General features: G+C 39.4%; 1 protein-coding gene across 9 annotated transcripts in view; it reads left to right on the top strand.

Annotated features, from left to right (window-relative positions):
- The first annotated feature begins 1642 nt into the window (after nucleotides 1-1642).
- nfixb (nuclear factor I/Xb) overlaps nucleotides 1643-22124 on the top strand; it is a 169832-nt gene continuing 149350 nt past the window's right edge. For 3 of the 9 annotated variants that reach the window (XM_078797255.1, XM_058049557.2, XM_058049554.2), the window contains exon 1: nucleotides 7654-8215. In XM_078797255.1, the coding sequence (XP_078653381.1) occupies nucleotides 8213-8215 (3 nt within the window). In that variant the 5' untranslated portion in view covers nucleotides 7654-8212. Of the gene's footprint in view, nucleotides 1663-7653; nucleotides 8216-12738; nucleotides 12822-13003; nucleotides 13024-22124 lie in introns of those variants that run through there. The other 6 variants (XM_078797252.1, XM_078797250.1, XM_058049564.2 and 3 more) reach the window with 5 other exon arrangements.

Here is a 22124-nt window from a genome sequence, read left to right as displayed (position 1 = left end):
CAGTCTGTCAAAATATGAACAGAAATAGAAAAATAGAAATTTTTTTTTCTACAAATTCTCCTCTCCATTGCCATCTTATTCTCTTCTCCCCACCCGCCAGACATACCGTACCATCGGTGGTTACCCTTTACCCTGATATCAAACTGCTTTCCACTCTACAGAATCAACTTTCCCGGCAATATCTGGTGATCTTCTGTGTTCCTAAAGTCTTTGTTTCTAACAACGCAGATCATTTGCTTTTCTGTCCCCTTGATTCTCCTCGTTCTCCGCTATACCGCACAGATGTCTGGCTTGGCTTGCAACAGCTGTCTCGCCATGTGCCACTACCAAGTGTTGCCTTCAACTGCACGGCCCAGTGTGGGTGAGTGAGTGTGTGTGTGTGTATGTATGTGTTCTTCTTTTTGGGAGGAGGGGTGTAGTGCCCATGAATATTCATGTTCTCTTGGATGTTTCACCAAATAGAAAATGGCACCATTGGAAAAAATAGAGAGGAAAAAGAATGGATGATAGGGAGACATAAGGGAAGAGGATGACCACACCTGTCACACCTCCCATTTTCATTCATAATACAGTCATTTCCTGTAAATTTCCTTTATTTTTACATTACTCCCAGGTAGATTATCTTTGGTACACTTGTGTGGTACAGACATCAGTGTTGTGTAAGTTGCTTTCAAATTGTAATACAGTGGAACCTCGGTTAGTGTACGCCCTAGTGTTTTTTGGTTTACGGTGAAAATTACTCCAAAATATTGTCTTGATTAATTTCCATTTCCTTTCATTATTAATATACTGCATGAATCCAACTGTGTTTGTAATGTGTCTTTAGCATGTTAGCAAGGTTGTCATTGATGCTATGATGTCATCAGAGGTTGGCTCTGTAGTTCTTTGCCAACTAACAAAGTAACATGACAATTCCCTCCTTTTCTTGTTGATTATGGCTGCAAAATAGGCCTAAATTGAGCCAAAGAAAGTTGCACAAACATGATGAGAAACGACAAATTATAAGAAATCACTCACAGCAAACTATGGAAGTGTCATCCCTGTGAATGTCTCTTCTCTGAAGTAGGATTCTTTACTTAAAAATTTCATATTTTTGTCATCAGAGCAGGAAAAAAACCTGTTTACAACCTTCTCAATAAGTTTTTTAACATTATTAGAGCTCTCTAGACATGATATAACATCCCTATAGTCACCTTTACATTTCTATTACCCAATATAGTCGTCCAAATATGAGTAACAAGTCCATTTAAGACATACTGTACATGAGAAATGTACTATATTACCCAATATAGATGACATAATAACAGAAAATTAAACATATTAGACATAAATGTACATGATTTGTGTTCTTGTGGTGGCTATTGTTTCATCAATGTAACATTACTGACAACTCCTCTGAATATCTTATTTGTATTTTCGTTTCATTTTGCCATATTCATGCCATACATATGACTTAAATATGTATTGATATTTTGATATATTGAAAAATTTATATGGTTAAAGTAGGTTTCGAATTAATGACGCTAACTGGAGGTAACAATCTGCACAGGCAACAATGGAGAAGCTCTTCTTGAGAAATGATACTGGTTCAAAATGAAGACAGTCAACAGAGAAGTGTGTCCTGTGCAGGATGAGAGAAGGATAAAGCTGAGAAAAAATCAAGTAGGAGATGATACACACACACACACACACACACACACACATATAGACCGTTGGGGTGAGGGGCAGCACATCTAAGTGGACCAAGGCCCTTGTGGCTCTTCCTCTCCTCTTTCATAGAGCGCCAAAAAAGGAGATTATAGCAGCTCTGCTTTCTCCTATGGTGTTGATGGTGGGGTGGCGGATGTTGGGAGCGTTTCTAGACCCTTCCCAACCTCCGTGTATTTTCCTCCTTCACAGATGATACTTTTCAGTGGTACAGGCCGGACCCCAAATCAGAGGAAATTCTACCATTTCACTCTGTTAGGCAGGATTTCCGTTTCTGATATCAACCGATACGGATATTTTTGACATCACATATATCCTGTGGTGGAATTAACATATCTGTTGTGAAGCTAATGGAAATAGCATCAGCGATTAGCCCAGGGGTGGGCAAACTACGGCCCGGGGGCCACATCCGGCCCGCCCAGTCTTTCCCAAGTATTTCATTTAAACTCAACATACAACCTGGCATCATGGCCTGAGCCAACCTTTTGATGGTTTTATCAATTTCGTTTTTTGACATGGTCTGTTGTTTACAAAGTGCTCCTGAAAAAAGGGACACAAGCACATAATAATAATTATTATTGTTATTAGATTATTATTAGATTATTATAATTATTATTAGAACTATTATGATTATTATAATTATTATGTTAATGCTAATTATTATATTAATTATATATATTATTATTGTTATATTTGCATATTTTACTTAATAATAATATAATAATTATTATTTTAATTTTATTGTAATTATTATAATATTTTATTATTTTTAAAATATTTAAATATAAATATAAAATAATAAATAATAATAGCAGATTGCATGACAATTTTACAGATACAATAATACCAGGTGGACTGTTACGTGTAAAATATATAGTCTGCCCCCCCCCCGTAAATTTTGTCATATCAATGCGGCCCGCGAGTCAAAAAGTTTGCCCACCCCTGGATTAGCCTCTCAATGTCTTTAGGCCAAATACTATTAAGGTGATTGTTAAATCTTACCTGAGAAATGTCATTCCCTTGCCACATCCAGGATGGCGGCGACAACGTCCTGCCACCCTGACCGGGTTAAGCAAAGCATCGTCAAGTATATGACTGATGATGATTGACTGTTATGGCGACGGCAGTGTTGCTTGTGGTGCTTTCATTAATCATCGGGAAAAAAACCTGATACCAATATTGACCGATATTACATTTTTATTATCAGGCATCACTGCTTTTCTGCAAAAATTTTTTTTGAACCAAAAATCTGCAAATTTGAAGGGTCACCAGGATCCACTGTGTCATTATTAATATCGGCATATCAACTTTTTCTCATTACCTTCCACCTTTTTACTCCCTTTTCACATTTTTCTCTTATGTAATTGTATTGGCCGCACTTTGGACACCCCAGTTAAAGATCACAAGGGTTCACGGGTATGCTGGAGCCTATCCCAGCTGTCTTTGGGTGAGAGGTGTTGTACACCCTGGACTGGTCGCCAGCCAGTCGCGGGACACATATAGACATACAACCCTATGGACAATTTGGAGTCACCAATTAATGTTTTTGGAATATGAGAGGAAACCGGGGAACCCATGCCCAAGCAGAGATTTGAACCCTCGGCCACCGTGCAGCCTTCCAAATCATCAGTTTAAAAAAAAAAGTAGCACTATGCATGCATTTATAGCACTGTGATGACAGCAGCTTAACGGCAGTTTAGTAAACACCTATACCTCCACACACATGCTCACATATCTACAATCGCAATTACACACCATTTCTCACTTTCCCGCTATAAACAGTCAGTTAATCAGACCTATAAAAGCCTTCTTTGCCAGTAGAAGATAAGCACTTTGCTGGTAGTCCTGCCCTCATGAGAGCAGCACTCCTCTAGCTGGGCATTGTCCCTGCCTGATAAGGGAGGAGTATGTAGGGATACCCTGAGAGATCCAAGCTCCAGCACACACACACACACACACACACACACAGGCAGGCTCCTCTCAGCATCACTTAGTCAAATCCTCTGCAGAGCCAATCAGCAAGCTGCAGGGCCCGAGGCTCCACCAATCAGCCATCTGCATCAGGAGTTGTTAATTTCAGCACTCTGCCTGCAGGTTTATGTGTATGTGTGTGTATAAATATACGCTCACTGGCCACTTTATTAGGTACACCTGTGCAAGCTAGCTATATCAAACAACTGCACTTTTGGGGGGGAGATTTTACCCATAATCCTTATGAGAGACATGAGCACACACATCATTATTTTTATGTGCCTTCTAAATATATAAATACAGATGTCTGTGCCTTCTAAAGATATAAATACAGATCCAAAAGAGGATGTAACGGGACATAAATAATCATCGATAAAGACTTCTGACTAAAAACATTCACTGACACATGACCTGCATATTATTCAATCTACAGCGTTAACGCCAAGTAACTACTTTTCTGGTGTAGTGACACCTCGCCACACCACTCTGGCTAGCAACTACCTACTACAATAATTAGCTACCTCATTTTTTTTCCAAAAATATCTTTATAACGCACCGAAAAGCAAAAGATTTCATGTCTCACATATTGATGCTGCTGTTTGTTTGATGATGCATTCAAGTGCACCGGTAACTTTGAGTGTCGGGGGATAGGACGGGAAAATGCTGACGATACTGTCTAATCTGAAATCTGATTGGTTAAAGAAACAGCCCTATCAATTACAGTGTATAAGTGACATAGGCCAGCACTCCTGATTCTGAAGGCCTTAGGCAGATTACATATGGCAATGCATAGAAGCTGAGGTCTGATCGGAACATTAACAGTTGGGAATGAAATGAATACAATTTCATGGACCAAATACTATATTAGAATTTAACTTGTAATGTAGGTCAAATAGTGTGTAGGCCAGCAGAGAAGGCCTTCATGGCCCTGATTGCACACCACTGCTGTGTCCGTAGGCCATACAAATCCTCTCTGTTTCTGTCACAGCAGCACAGCTTCCAGTCCAGTTCGATTCCGCTACAATAACGCTCCCATCTCTTTAATTGTCATTGTTCATTCATTCATTTTCTACCGCTTATCCTCATGAAGGTCGCCGGGGTGCTGGAGTCTATCCCAGCTGTTTTCGGGCGAGAGGCGGGGTTCACACTGGACTGGTCACCAGCCAATCACAGTGCCGTTGTTCACTCATGACAAAATGCAGAGGCTCCAGCACGCCCGCGACTCTAGTGAGGATAAGCGGTAGAAACTGAATATAAAGGTGGTTATAGGGGTGTTATATAATGTCTAGAGGGCTCTAATAATGCTAAAAGGTCATAATTGGGGTTTTTCTATGGTTTTAACTACGAAAGTATTCCATTTAGGATCCCAGTGGTGCACTATAGCACCAGCATGCCCACGACTCTAGTGAGAATAAGCTGGAGAAAATGAATGAAAAGGTGCCCATAGGGGTGTTATATAATGTCTAGAGGGCTCTAGTAATGCTGTAAGGTCATAATGAGGGTTTTTTCTTATGGTTTTAACTATGAAAGTATTCAATTTCGGATCTCAGTGGTGCACTATAGCACCAGCACACCCGCGACTCTAGTGAGGATAACCAGTAGAAAATGAATGAAAAGGTGCCTATAGGGGTGTTATATCATGTCTACAGGGCTCTAATATTGCTGTAAGGTCAGTAAGGTCATACATAATAAGTTTTTTTAATGGTTTAACTATGTAAGTATTGCATCCCAGTGGTGCACTATAGCACCAGCTCACCAGCGACTCTAGTGAGGATAATTGATATAGAAAATGGATGGATGGAAATTATTACAGGCCTAAGGTGAATGAGTAATATCTCATTAACTACTTTAAATACTAAGTACTCTAAATATATGTGCCTTAGTCATTTGTTTTTCATTAATTTGAAAAGTCAGCGACTGTGTTTCGGGGTTATGATAAGAGAAATGTTGTTAAAATGCTGCAAATACATCCGTCACGTGTGTTTGCACATGAAAAGTAGGATCATGGTCGAGTTCTGTTGTCAAACTAATTTTCCAAACAAATTAATTTATTTTTTCCAATATGTAAAACACATATAATATTTTCTTTCCCGAACAAAGCTTTGTTGTTCATTGAAATAATCATTTATCCTCCCTTTTACTAAAAAAAAGGGTTGTTTGGTAATTGAGTAGAGAGAAGGAGTGCTGAACTAATTAAGGCCTATACTGTACCTGAAAGGTAAAAATATATACAGAAGATTTGAACATCACATATAGTGATGGAATGTGGAAAATGGACCCTTTAAAAAAACATAAATTCTGTGTTATTACACACTTCTACTTATAATTCACATTCCTTGAATAATCATCAGCAGAAATGTAAAATGATTTTAAAAATAAATAATTTACGACAGTGAGAGTTCAGGGAATAATAGTTTTCTACTATGGCCTGCAGTCACACCCTCCCTGTATTTCATTTTCTTCATACAATCCATTCATGTTTGATATTACTTCATGACTGCAGTATAAATCCATAAAACTGTAAAGGCAATTGTTTGGCTGATGTCAAACGCTGCATGCATTCCCTCCCAAAGAAATGAAAGAAAGGTTCTAGTGGCTCTGCCAAGGTCAGCACTCCTACGTGGACTGTTGCCCAGAAGAACTTTTGTCTCAAAGTTGGTGTTAAAAGCCCCAGCCAAGGCTATGTATGCATTAAAATATATATATATATATATACTGTATATACTTTACACAATATATATAATAGGGCCGCGTGCGAACTTCACATCCAAATGCGCATGTAAACCAAATGATTCATTTCAACTTATAATGTTCTACTTATAATGCTGATATTCACTTCAAATATGAAATATGAGTTCAAAACTCAATAAATCCGTTAAAAAGCTTTTTTTTTTTTGCTAAGCAGATTATTGAAGCGGCGCGTTAAGCTTTTAGGGCCTTATGTTGAAGAGTGTTTTTTTTTATTTTTTTGGTTTAAGATCACACTAAGTCCAAAATAAAGCCAATTTTGACGTTTGACACTTAATTCATATTTTTACTGATGAGATTGTGTGGGGGTTTTTTTTTGGGGGGGGGGGGTATTAATTCGGCATTGAACATGGTTTCGGGGGTGGGGAGGGGGGTTGATCTATTTTACTTCAAATTCCAAAAATATATTCTATTCGTGGCTGGACATGGCATCATTTGAAAGCACGTGTAGTAAAAGTCCACTTCATTTTAGTGTGCCACTCTTCAATAAGAATTACGGCCTTCCAATTGTAAACATGAATAAAGCCATTTAAAATAGCACAAAAGCTTAATCTTTCATTTTGCACATTCTTATTGAGTTACTAAAAGACATGAGGGGCAGCATTTAAATTCACAGCAGCCATATTATTATTTTTATGTGTAATATCATTATTTTTACATTTAAAAGACGATTAATGAAATGACAATGTAAAATGGAAATAATAATAATATGAATAATGTCATTTACTTTCATTTTCTTTCTAAAGGTTATATTTTCACATCAAGTTAATGATTTTAAGAGTAATCAAAACTCAGTTTGTACTTGTAATACACTTCTAATGCATTCATTTTTTCCAAGTACTCACCCAAATATTATTATTTCCATAGCAAATGAATATTTTTGCATGAGCCGTTTGCACCCCAATGTAGTGTACATTTCATCCATTCCATGGAGTCACACCTTAGTCCATTTAAAAGGGACAGCCTAAATTATGATATAGGTATAAAAAAATCATTATTTTCCTGGGACCCTCTTATGCATCCGTGGTTATTTAATCAGCCAAATGACTTTAACAGCCCCCCCTGTCCAGCGTATATTGCATTTCACCCCCCCCCCCTCCAAAAATAAAGTGTTTTTCACAAGCGGCACCGCGGCACCCGAACCGAACCCCGCTCCCTCCCGTCCTGCGTGTGTGTGTGCGTGTGTGTGTGCGTCGGCCCAATAGTTGCGCTGTCGCCGGCGCAGGCTGCTAATCCCCCTGCGTCCATGCTTTACTCTGAGCCGGTATTTAATTCCTCTAAACCCCCAGCTGCCGCCCTGCTTCCTCACTGAGCACGACAGACAGCGCACCGCTGCGGTTATTAATAATTCAGCCGCCCTCCGCTCCCGCTCGCTCCGGCCGCGGCTGCAGGAGGAGACGGCGCGTCCTGCTCCGGTTGGGTCCGTTCTGTTGCGGATCATGGTTCATCTTCCACCGCGGCACGCAGGTGGACGTGCACGAATGCAAGCTGGTCCGCTGAGCGGTTCGGCAGATGAGTAGACTCCAAAAGTGGACTTTCGTGGAAATATGACGCACCTTGCGTGAAGAAGTCAGGAGGCGGCAGATAACTTGGATTACTGGCTTCGCTTCACATTTAAAAAGCGATGTTTGCTTCCGGTTCTGGGAGACCCAGCTGAAAAAGAAAGCGAGCTTCTTTTCTCACACCAACTTTTTTTTTTTTTTTGTGGAAGCCGAACTTTTTTTTTTTTCTTTCAGGAGTTGAAAATGGGTCTCTGAGCTTTTTTGGCACCTTTCCCTCCACCACAATGGTACGTGCTGTGTAAACCAATAATTTGCTCTTTTGCAATTTGCATTTAATGACATGGAGTTTAGGCTTTATAGCAAGTGTGTGTGTGTGTGTGTGTGTGTGTGTTATTTACACGTGTAGATGAGTGAGCCAAGGTCCCACCACATCACTTTTACAACATTTAAAAAAAACAAATTCTATAGTTATACTTGTTCCACTGGAAAAAAAAATGAAGGGCGCCACATTTAAATTCATTAAAATGATCCAATGCTGGTCAAGATATACCAAGCAATTAACAGAATGTCATGAAAAAATCCTTTAGCTTTAACCCAAGTGTACATATTGTATAGAAATTAGGATTCCTTATTTATAAAAAAGAATATTTTTGTAATTCGAGTGTAGAATGACGGTCTAAATACATTTGCAAACATCATTAGAGTCCTCTAGACACGAAATAACACCCCTATAGTCACATTTACGCTCGTATAAGCCAATATAGTAGTCAAAATGTTTGTAAATAAGCCAACATATAAATAAGACGTGTTTATGAATGTATTCCCTGGGGACCTGAGTGACGGACAGACAGGAAGTGACATCAGAGGTAATGGCTATAGTGCTATTATTGGGGATTATTGTACCTGGCACTTGACTGAACATTACAGTTACATTACTGACACTTAGTGGCCAGTGTAGAATACTACATTTAAGTCAACATGTTTTGAATGCCTTATAGTTGTATTTTATTTTATTTTCATTTGGCAATTTTTTATGCTACTAAGGCAAAAACATTTGCTTGATTATGCATATTTTCTGCAAATTATACGATATATTCATATATACATATAGATATTGGGGATGTCTGGTATTGGCTGAAATCAGCTGATTTTGTCCAACTTTCAATTTCCGATACCGATATCAACCGATACCGATATGTGTAACATGACATATCGCCTGTGTCAGAATGAACACTTGTTGTGTACAGCATTTTTTTTTTTAATATCGTTTTTCAGGATCAGGAAAAAATCTGATACAGATATCGATTTTTATGCTGATATCTGTACCGATAATTATCGGACATCCCTATTTTTTTTTTTTAAAGATGATGTGAAATTCGAAGCGCCATTAGTCGGCCATTTTGGTTTGGGTTGATATCAGTTCCTTTCCATTTCTGTTGTTTTCTGCGTGTGTGCTCTATGACATTTCATCTGTGGAGTATTCCACAGTCATCATATGGTCCCCAAGCCACATTTTGGACACCCCTCTAAAATCCCTCCAAAGGATGTGCCATTATCGAGCTCTGTTTGGGTTCTCTGCGCTGTCCTGATGAGGTCTACAAGTGACCCCCCCCCCAGCCTACTATTAATAGTTACATACGCGATATGCATGTCATATCATATCATACGCTGTAAGCAGACAGCCAAAAGGTGCCTTCCAGTTGTTTGTAAAGGTTAAACAAGTCAATTGCTTGCAAAGTTGAACCGTCTTTGGGAATTTGGCAGGAAATGAATAATTCCTCCTCCAATAATGCACCTTTTTTGAGTAATTATGTAAAATGTATCCATTATGCATGGTGCAATTCCACAAAATTGTCCTCCGCCACAAAGCTGTGTGTGAGTGCTGCATTCACTTGTCACATTTTCGACTTATTTTACAAATTCCAGACACCAGACCATTTAATACATGGAGCTTGCTTGCAGATGAGCTGTGATATCTACCTCGCACGTCGTTGACCCTCAAATGAGAGTTCTATTTTCCTCCCTTTTTCCAGCCTTGAACTTGAGCCAATAGTTAGGGGAACCTCCCACATACAACCTTGGCGCTTGTACGATTCCAGCAAGGCATCTTATTTGCACATGAATATGGGAGATTATTAGTATGAATAATTATTTGTTTACAAAAATCCAAGCTAATGTGGCAGCTGTTCAAAAAAAAAATTGAAAAAAATGATACAGAATTCAGGACAAGCCTCTTGTGGGATTATCTTGACTTGTGAGTCTTCTGCTAGAGCAACATGACTTTAAAAAAAATAACTGGAAGTTAATACAGTATCGGTGCCAAATAATTTTGTTGTGTGTTACTTTAACAAGAAGCGCAGAGAATCATTTGTCAATCAGTGTCAAGTCCGAATCTCCCTCTGTGACACACAAACGCCACTTTCCTGCCTCCATGATTTATATCCATGGCAAGTCAGTGTGTTGTCCAAATATGCTGCAGAGCAAATGGGACGTGTAACCTCCTGCCCTGTGGCCGTCATAAAACTGTAAACAAGTTTGCTCCCTAAAGTTATAATTTCTCCAAACTTCATAAAAGAGACACATATTTTGGATTTGATTTAAGGATAATCCACAAGTGTAATTTGGACAACTTTATTTGCTTTTATATATAAGGTTTATTTTTTTCAAGCATGCATAACATCACTGGCTCCATTTCCTCCATTCAACAGGAGTAAAGAAGCTAATTTAATCATCATCAGGGGCCCATCCATCCATTTTTTAGGCCGCTTATCCTCACTAGTGTCGTGGAGGTATGCTGGAGTCTATCCCAGCTGACTTTCATTGGTATGAATGGGATTGTGAATGACGGTTTGTATATATGTGCCGCTGGCGACAAGCCCAGGGTGTACCCCGCCTCTGTCAGCTGGGATAGGCTCCAGCATACCCCCGACGCTATTGAGGATAAGCGGCATGGAAAAAGGATTGATGGTTAACTGATGACTCGTTACCAGGTCTTACCCATAATTCATTCATTCATTTTCTATGCCGCTTATCCTCACTAGTGTCATGGAGGTATGCTGGAGCCTATCCCAGCTGACTTCCATTAGTATGAATGGGATTGTGAATGACTGTTTGTATATAAGTGCCCTGTGATTGGCTGGCGACAAGTCCAGGGTGTACCCCGCCTCTTGCCCAAAGTCAGCTGGGATAGGCTCCAGCATACCCCTGACCCTATTGAGGATAAGCGACATGGAAAAAGGATGGATGGTTAACTGATGACTCGTTACCAGGTCTTACTCATAACTCATTAATTCATTTTCTATGCCGCTTATCCTCACTAGTGTCGTGGAGGTATGCTGGAGCCTATCCCAGCTGACTTCCATTGGTATGAATGGGATTGTGAATGACGGTTTGTATATATGTGCCCTGTGATTGGCTGGCGACAAGCCCAGGGTGTACCCTGTGTCTCAGTCAGCTGGGATAGGCTCCAGCATACCCCCGACCCTATTGAGGATAAGCGGCATGGAAAAAGGATGGATGGTTAACTGATGACTCGTTACCAGTTCTTACTCATAACTCATTCATTCATTTTCTACTGCTAAAATCCTAACAAGGGTCGCGGGGTGCTGGAGCCTATCCCAGCTGTCTTCAGGCGAGAAGTGGGGTACACCCTGGACTGGTCGCCAGCCAATCACAGGGCACATATAGACAAACAACCATTCACACTCACATTCATACCTATGGACAATTTGGAGTCGCCAATTAATTAATTAATTAGTTTTAATAATTGGCTCCAGTGGTCTATGGTATGCCAGCTATTGAATGGGGCAGCCCAGGGGTGTCCAAACATTTGCAAAATTTTGCAAACCAACCCATGTACTGTAGATATGCATCTCAGCTTTAAAGTTTTTCTTATAGTACACTTTTTTTTGCTCATTTGCCAATTTTTCATGTTTTTTATATTTACTAATATTTTTATATTTTCTAAATAATTAGGCTGTATTGCCATAAAATTTTGACTTCAATTTTTTTTATTTCTTTATATGCTAATGTAAAAAAAATGAAAAGTTTAATATTCTTGACTTTTCTAGTAATATTTTTGCCTTTTTTGGCCCCCATTTTTGCTGTTTGTATTTTTTGGGTTGTATTTTTAGAATAAAAAATACAAAACAGCCACACTGCGGACGCCCCTGGTGTAGCCTTTTCTGTCTTTGGGACCAGACTTTACATTTTCCCTTCTCAAATATTGCCATTATTCACCAATTGCTCTCCATTTTAAGTCATTTCCTGTAAATTTCCCACATTCATTCATTCATTCATTTTCTACCGCTTATCCTCATGAGGGTCGCGGGGGTGCTGGAGCCTATCACAGCTCTCTTTGGGCGAGAGGCGGGGTACACCTGGACTGGTCGCCAGCCAATCACAGGGCACATATAGACAAACAACCATTCACACTCACATTCATACGTATGGACAATTTGGAGTCGGCAATTAACCTAACATGTTTTTGGAATGTGGGAGAAAACCCACGCATGCACGGGGAGACCATGCAAACTCCACACAGACATGCTTGAGGGTGGAATTGAACTTGGGTCTCCTAGCTATGAGGCCTGCGCACTAACCACTCCTTCGCCGTGCAGCCCGTTCTTACTCATAACTAATGACGAGAATAGAGAGAGAACATAAATACATAGATTTACTAAAATTAATCCGTGTAAAGATTAAGGTGATTCTGTCACACGTTTGTATTGGTTCTCCGTATTTCCTTTTTTAATACTCTTATTTTGCTAGCACTTCCTGTTTTGTGGTGTTTTCAGTCAGGCTGCCAGTCACAGCTGGCCCTCGTTTGTAATTAGTTGGCTTCTCCAGGGGAGTATGTGGTCTTTGTCGTTTGGTTGTTGGACTCTTGTGATGGTATGTACTCCCCTGCTTCACCTCTCACTACTTCTGTGTTGTTGGCTTTTCCTCAGCATAGTGCTTCCTTTTTTTTTTTCCTTTTTTTTGCACTGTTGCTTTTTGTTAGTGTTTTGACCTTTTTTTAAAAAAATAACTTATTTTAATCTCTTCTCGCGCTGTCTTGGGGTCACGACCATGCCTATATGTGACTTTGTCTCCTGTAAGTAATAATGCCAGTCGCCTCACTTTGCAATACAAACAGTCAGTTACTGTATGCGGATTTCTGGATTTTTTTAATCAATTTTTTTTCTGAATATACATTTTTTTCCACACAAAACTGTAGTAGTTTATAAATAAGTGATATTGGTGAATGCTGCACGGCGGACAAGTGGTGAGCGTGCAGGCCGCACAGCTAGGAGACTCTGGCCTTGCGATTGGCTGGTGACCACTCCAGGGTGTACCCCGCCTCTCACCCGAAGACAGCCGGGATAGGCTCCAGCACCCCTGCAACCTTTGTGAGAATAAGCGGTAGAAAATGAATGAATGAATGAATGTTACTGATGTTTTTTAATCAGGCATTGAGATTTTCCACTTTGTTCTGTGGTCCTGGAACGCACTGTGACTGGCTACATCGTTTTCATCATCTGTTCATCAATCATCTTACATTATCATATATTAGTGAGTACCTACTGTATATATGTATACATTTAGGACTTAAACATGAATTCTGTCACAAGTGAACAATGGCAATTGAAGAGACGAGGGGGAGGTTCTTGAGCTGGATCTATTGTATTTACAAAAGATTTATAGCAAATGTTGAGTGGAAATCGAAGAACATCAATAGCAACATCATCTAGCTAGTAAGAGTGTTTGGAGGGGAGTGGGTGGCGAGCCATGTGTCAAAAATAAACATTTTCATGGGGAAACTTGTGCTTTTTCACAAAAATTAGGGATCTACTATAAGATTAATTTTATATAATTAAACCCGCAGTGCATAGAAAAACTTCCGATTTGTGCGGCTCACTTTATAGGAGTTTTTAACTTAACAGCCATATGTGTTGGATCCTGAATCTGATCCAGAAGTAGAGACTAGACAGCTTCAAGACGAGTCTCAAAGAAAAGTAGCTTTAGCATTTTTAGCATCAGTTACATCTAATATGTTTTGCGGGACTACCACTGTGTCAAAAACTCAGGTAGAGCCACTAATTGGAGTGGGAAACGGCTATTAGCAACCCTGCTTCCTGTATGCACACTCTATAATGCTACACAGGACAAGCACTTTTGCTACATGTCATGGACACGGTTAAACTGTTACATACTGTTTGCTCTTCTGACTCTTCCACACAACCAAATAACGTTGGAAAGGCGTAGGGCATCAGTAAGTTTTTCGGCTAGTCCAGCTGCTTAGCTGGCCATGTTTACAACACAGTCCAGTATAAAATGCTGTTGACGGATTAAAATACATTTCTTTTGTTGGTAGGGAATCAGGTACTCCAACCACTTGTGTCTGATGGTTGCGTCTTTAGGAATTGTAAACAAATATAGCTTTTCCTTTTGAGGCATTGCTATCAACATAGGGCAGAGAGCTTATCTCGCCCATATAAGGAAGCATGCTCCTCTGTGACATCACAAATGAACTGTTTGACCACGCCTTCTGAAACCGAATGTTTCGAGCCACCCCAAACTTCTTTCAGGGCTCATTATCTGAAACTTTGGCATCGTTTAACACGAGAATACAACATTTTATTATACATATTTTAGTCAATATTAATACTGTTCATAGTTTTATAGTACTTAGTGCACAAGTAGGTCAAGCAAAAATATTTATCTTTTTCCCAGTCTTACTTTCTGTCAGCAAGAGGCTGCAAATACAGTTAACTCTCTCTCCCGTCCACCCCAGCTCCAATTACTTTGTCAAGTCTTAACTCTCACATTAATTGGTTTCACAGGACACCCAGGCGGCACACCAGCTGTGTAACAGAGTCATTTGAATCTACTTAATTTGGGAATGAGTTGCTATCTACTGCTGTCTCATTTTAATTTGAAAAAAAACAAAAACAAATCATAGCAACAATACATGTATTTTCTCTCTTCTCTCTCCTCTTTCGGGCCTTAATGAGGAATTAGGGCTAATAGCATTATTCATTAAACAGAGCTTGCCAGCTATTTATCACTGTAAAAAAATATTAGCATATTTGTTTGAATTTCCAGCACTCTTTTCAGCATCCATAACCAGGTTTAGCATTTTTAATAATCTGGCATCACCAAACTGAATGCTCAAACAGGACCAGTGGCAAGCCCCAGAAACACGGTAAAAATCCTGCTCTAATTACCCCCCCCCCATCCACCCTCCCCACCTTGCTTTCCTCACCTCCTTAGATGCAGGTGTAAAATATCACATTTTCCCAGCATTTCTCCCTGAGGTGGCGCTGGCTCGCGCTCACACGCCGCCAATTTCCCTTTTCATTTTTTCTTTCAACAAACAACTTCCTCCTCCCATCCTTCCTGCACTTTGATGTGCTTGCCACATCTGCACAGGTTTGTTCGCTTGTTAGCAGGTGAAGAATGAGGACACAATTAAGACGGAATGAAGTGGGACGAGAGGCAAGGTGTATGTTTGCGCTCCTCGGTGGAGGTGTTGACTTCATTGCCTCAAAATGGCAGCCGTCGGAGGGTTGTCGGCTAATTTGTGAGGGTACCTGCCTCCTCATGAATGCTTTGAGACAGAGGAGACCCAGGTGGTTTACGAGCTGGTGTGTGAAGAGCATGAGAGAGACGGTGAAGGGTGGGCCATATGTATATGTGCTCTGATTAATCCAGCGCCATGAAACCTGGCCAACTTCGGCATCCCTATTAAGAGCTGTCATGCTTTATGAGAGGTGGAGATAACCGAGCGGGCAGATGAGGTGCTGCATAGATCAAAATGCATGCTTGCTTCACTGCTGTCTGACGTCTCTGTCCGGTCAATGATAATTCACACTTTTTTTTTATCAATACTAATCCCTTGTTTATCGCAGACGCATAAGATGAACTCCCATGTGTTAATTTGCTTCTTTTTGAGATTATATCTACAGATTCTTTTTCAAAATGTCCAGAATTAGGCTTTAATACGATTGTTGTTATCTTTATAAATCCCCCTGATGGCAATGGAATCAGGCAACAAAAGAGAACAGTTATATCCTTTCATCTCCTTATCTGCATTTGATAATAGCAAATATTTAAGCACTTTTTTGTCTCAACTGAAACAAAGTAGCATTACTTATTACAATGTAGTTTTTTAAATTGGCATTTTAGTTGCTTAACTTTTACAATGCAGATGTCCAAAGTGTGGCACAGGGGCCATTTGTGGTCATGAGGCAGTTTTTTTTTCACATTCAACACAAAAAAATAACATGATTTTTATTTTTTTTATGACAATAAAGTCATAATATTTTTTATGAGAAAAAAGTTGTAATCTAATGAGAAAAGTTTTATTTTTCCTAGAATAAAGTGGTAATATTCTGAGGAAAAATAACAATATAATAGAATAATAATTTCAGTAGCATAAACTTGAAATACTACAGAACAAAAAATGTTAGTCGTAATATTATGGAAAAACTGACAAAGTGATGACTAAAAGTGTAATCTTTGGAAAATAGGTAGCAGAAAAAATCCTGTTACGAGAGTAAAATCAAGCTATTATGGGAATGAAGTCATATTTACAAGAATAACATCCCCCCCCCCCCCCAAAAAAAAACAGCTGGGTAAACAGTCAAAATATTTTAATGAAATATAATGTATTCTAACAAGAAAAGCTGCAATTTTAGGAGAATAAACTTTTCAAAAATAGCATTTTAGTACTGGAGTTGTAATCTCAAAAACAAGTTATATTTTTTTTTAAATGATATTGTGGAAAAAAAATATTCTGAGGAAAAAAAGTTGAAATATTTTGAAAATAAAAAAAATCAACAGCAAAAAATTTGGAAAAAAACCACATGCCAAACTTGATGATGATGTTACTTTTCACCAATATCACAAACCTGAGATGCAGTTTTTTTCTTGATGTATACATATCAATATACATATCAAAGGGGGCCCTGGCTTCATTTTTCACAATTTGGCCCACGCTGGAAAAAGTTTGGACATCCCCGTCCTAACTCCTGCTGCAGCTGTATTCTCAGCTATGCGGCAGCAGCAGAAGCATATTCCCCAAATGATTTTTATCGTGTGCACATTTGTTGCACATATGTTACAGAAGAGACCTGGGTGGTTTCATACACACATTGTTAACACTTTCCATTGGTAGAAGCTGGCAACCATCCGAGTCATACAGCCACTAATTAACAGGTACAGTGTTGTATGTCAACCCTCACAAACATGCCAACACCTGAGAGATTGCCTTTTTCTTAAATACCTGAGATCAGGCTATTTTTGACATAGTGGGTTTGAATGTACTGTAACGCACTGCATTGACGGATAGCCGTCACTTGCTGTCCAAGGATTGTACATATATAAGGTACACATGTCCATGGTCCGTAAGGACCAGGCAGCTCTTTATTGGACAAGAACCAATCATGAGTTTTTGAAAGAAAAAAAAAACTCACAACAAGCTTGTTACTCTAACATTCCCGCCTCACAGTGCAGGACACTAAACTCATCACACAGCAACTTAACATCCAAACGGTATACCTAATAATAACATACAAACAAGTAGCAATAGGAGTTGAATTTTTTTTCATAATGCATTTGGAGGACAAGCAGCATAGAGCATGGATGGTGCTGCAATGCTGTCTCTGTCCACCAGAGGGAGCCAGGAGAGACCGGAACTCAGAGGGAGGCTGATGTCATTGCAGCGCTCCAATGAATGTGTTGCTCAGACACAAATGTATAATGGGAAACCTTGTCAGAAAAGTTACCACAGGGATAACTGGCTTGTGGCGGCCAAGCGTTCATGGCGACGTCGCTGTTTGATCCTTCGATGTCGGCTCTTCCTATCATTGTGATTCACTAAGCGTTGGATTGTTCACCCACTAATAGGCAACGTGAGCTGGGATTAGACCGTTGGGAGACAGGTTAGATTTACCCTACTGATGAAGTGTCGTTGCAACAGGAAACGTTTTTTTTTATTTTAAACTTGTATTGGTGCATTTTTGTATATTTCTCAGTTACATTTTGCATACTAAGTTGCTGTGTGATGAATTTAGTGTTTGTAAGGTAAGTTATATTGTTACACTATTGTATACGATGACCACTTGTGTTTACACAGTAATCCTAAAATAGAATCATGTCATTTAATCTCCACAATCTTCAATGTCTCAGCTTATATTGCATTTTTCATCATTTTAACAACTCACCAACTCTTGCATGTATTTCCTTATAAGTGCGCAGCAGGGGTGGTATACATGTGTGAACAATCATGCACGGTTCAAGAAACCTTTGAGAATCCCATTTTCCCACATTTCCAGTAACAAATTTCAGAAGATTGTTGAATCATTGTTTCCAAATTCAAGGTCAACCTTCAGAGTTAAACCTGAGAGGTTTAACTGTGTTTTTATTGCACAATGCTACGAGTCTATTTTTGCTAAAAAGCTGACCATATGGATTGGGCATATGCTGCATATATAAATATATGTAGAGAAAACCACATATATATATATATAATTGATAGCATTCGCTATAACAGCTGACAGAGAGGGAAGCAGGGTGGGTGTGGGGTGGAGGGAGAAAGGAGGCCATTGCTGCAGGGAGCAACAGCAAACAATAAGCCCCTAGTAAACAATGGCCCTTTCTGAGTGTTGCTGGATAGGAGTTAGAAAGATTTTCTCAAATACTGTACATAGTCGCCAATCTGTTTCCCCATCCTTCAGCCTGATTTGTTGTGCTCGATTCCATTTCAACCTGAAAAGTCTAACACAAACCGGCACCTAAAATTGCCAGTGTGCCTTCTTCGGAGCTACTCTGTGATTATAAACAGTAAAATATATCCCTCAGCTGGACAGGCCAGTTTGAGAGCTTCACAGACAGCTCCGAGAACTTGACAAGGGCACCATTTAGTGGGAGAAATGGTTTCGCTCCTGTGTTATCCCACCAATTGATGATGACAACGGGATGGATGCTGAGGCAGAATTGCCACAAGCAATGTTTTCTCGGAGAACTCCAGTTCGAAATGTATGCGAAGGCTTCATTGCGGCGACCGTTCAACACATTCCGAGCGAGGCAGCCTGCCCTGAACACAACCAATGTTAATGTTACGCTAATCATCCCGTGTTTTGGACTTTTTGCCACACAAAGTGAGCGGAATCACACAACGAGATGCCCTTCCTGTGTGTTACAGTTGGAGGGAAAAGGCTAGAGCTGTAACCTCTCATTCTGTAGGATATGAATAGCCCGTGTCTCCAGCCGCAACTCGGTACGCCAACGTCTGGGACTTATTATAGTTGTGTGTGTTTATGTATGTGTCGGTTCATGTATTTGTTCAAGTGCAATCCCGTGTCAATGTGTGCACGTGTGTGTGTGTGTGTGTGTCTCTCTGCAGATGTAAAAGCTTAAGGAACCTCCAGTCTGTTTTGAGTCCATGCAAAATTGTTTATCCGACATGCCAGTTCAAATACTATAACTTTACATTTCATTTCTAGCTACAAGCTATATTTGTTCCTGTTTTGGGGTCTGTGTTTGTTACTGCTTAAGATATGTTGAGAGGCCACAACATTCAGTTCTGGAAAATTGGATTAGTTGCTGTCTTGTAAGATATCCAGCAACTAAGTTTCAGGCTCCTGGTTCTACCCAGCTATAAGTTATTTTTATTACCTGGCAAATTCTGTATTTGTCATATGAAAAATATTATAATTTAGCCTGTTAAAAACTCGACAAAAAAGTTATTGCTTCAAGGCTATGCTAATAAGCTGTAATTTTTGTCCAAACTACGATGTAGTAGACACCACCTTCTTGTTTTGCCATGAGTTATTTCTTGAATTCAACCGTGTTTGTCACTTCAAGGCCCTTCTGTGGGCCCTTCCGCAAATGGACCCAAAGAAAGTTGCAAGTGCCAGCGTTTTGATAAAAGGTGAAAAGTATTGAACTGAAAAAATAACTCATGGCAAAACAAGAAGGTGGTGTCTGTTGTTCTCGCTGCTGTATTGTGTCTTCAATGAAGTTTAAAGTACCTTTTAAATGTTTGATTATCTCTTTATTCATCATTTATATGCATTGTTCTCTGTATGTATCATTTTTAAAAGATACAAATTTGTTTTTGGCTTTCCGGAATGAATGAATTGGATTTACGTGATTTCTTATGGGAAATATGTATGTTTCAGTTTGAGTCGATCCTTCTGAAACACTAACCAATGTTCCATTGTATAAATCACACTGAAAAATATTTATTTTTAAATCAAGATCCTTGAAAATACATGTTTGCATTGAAGAAAAAATATGTATTAACAATGAAACAGTCTTCAGATTTCTACTTTGTCAGTTTCTTTTCAATTAAAAGAAAAATAACAGTAGTTAATGAGGAACAAAGCTACCTAACCCTAACCACTACTCATTAGTTCCTCATTAAACACTGTATTATTATGTATTATTGTGTACCTTATTCTAAAGTGAGACTGTTTTGGTTCACTGTGTCCTGTGATTGGCTGGTGACCAGTCCAGGGTATACCCCACCTCCCACCCAAACTCAGCTGGGATAGGCTCCAGCATATCACTGCGACCCTCTTGAGTACAAGCGCGGTAGAAATTGGATGTCTGGGAAAGTGTTCCACCAAATGTTCTTGCAAATGAAAGGTTCCAGTTGACCAATGTGTTTTGCGTTTTAAACAGCAGTTGAGGTCTGGAACATTTACAATAACAGCCTGCAGAAGCAACATGCTTGATTTTGTTTAGGTCTGTATTAACTTATCAAGCAAATTCAATGTAATATCTTAGAAACAAGATACAGTAGTGATACACTCCAGATTATAATAGGAAATGGTCGAATTCAGTTTTATGTCCTGGGTGTACACGGCCTCTCGCCTGAATTAGCTGGGATAGGCTCCAGCATACCCGTGAGATTCTAGTGAGGATAAGCGGCATAGAAAACCTGCTTACCTTCTAAAAACAGGTTTTAACATTATTATAGCTTTGTAGACATTACATAACACCTCTATAGTTGCTTTTGTACATGCATTATCATCCATCCTTGACGTTTGTCACATCATTGATATACAGCTGCAGCCAGTCTGATACGATTCTGGCATACATAAATGTACACGACACGATTGCTAGCTTTGTTTACCACATTGTGCAACTCTTCTACCAAGCTATTTCACTGGCCAGCAGTTTATTTATTATAAATTCAAAGAGTTTGAAGCTGAGTGGAGGAGGCAAAAACTTACCACTTCCACATGGGTTGGGAGGGTAACTTTTTTTTCTCCCACTACATTGTGCCAGATTGTACATCAAGCGTTGCAAGTTATGTGGTGAGCAGAATACTACATGGGATTATAATATTATAACAGCATGAATTTGTCATCAAAACGTACCTTTTATGCATTCCCACATAGTGTCAGCATTAGGGACCAAATATGAGCTAAAAGGAAAAACTGTCAATATATAGTATAGTGGTCTATCTGTGCACAGTGGGAGAAAGTTAGCACACACACGATGGTGCATTCAAGGACCAAAGTGGAACAGCTCACTGCTCACAACAAACAAAGTATGCATGCAAAAACTGGGATTTGTATTATTTTTCCAAATCAAATAATGGCATATATTTCCGACATTGATATGCATTTGCATAAAATGTAATATAGTTTTTAAGTATTTCAGGAGGTTTTTTTTTTTTTATCGTTGCACCTGAAGTCTTCTCTCCCAGTGGTTGGGAACCCCTACCCTAGAGAGTGTCGCCAAATGCGGCCCATATTTAAAACCTCTGTTGTGTGTGTGTGTGTTTGTGTGCTAAGGAAAGCCATTAGTCTTGTGGTTGGAAAATGGCTACCATCACCAACAAGCCAAATAATATACCTTAACACATACAGTACATAGAATAGTACAGAACATATTATTGTATTTTTTATGTATCTGATTTTTTTATGGAATCTTTTTATTAGTACCAATGCTTGATTCTGGGTCAATATGTCTTTTTCTCAATTGCCAAACCTTAGTGGCAGTGTTCTGGCTGCATATACTGTATATGAGTGTGTGTGTGTGTGTGTGTGTGTGTGTGCGCGTGTGTGTGAATGATTTTCGCTGAATCGGTGAGCCATGCAGGTGAAATGGCAGGGACAGGAAATGCCATTGTGTCGAGAGTATTGTGTGCTGCCCCAGCAGTTAAACACTTCGCTCCCCATTCAAGGGGCAATGACT

Source organism: Doryrhamphus excisus, linkage group LG16, assembly GCF_037039965.1.
Source record: "Doryrhamphus excisus strain RoL-2023G ecotype Guam linkage group LG16, RoL_Dexc_Guam_v1.1, whole genome shotgun sequence".
Classification (NCBI taxonomy): domain Eukaryota; kingdom Metazoa; phylum Chordata; class Actinopteri; order Syngnathiformes; family Syngnathidae; genus Doryrhamphus; species Doryrhamphus excisus.
Note: the sequence above shows the minus strand (reverse complement) of the source record. Positions and strands in the feature narration are given on the sequence as shown.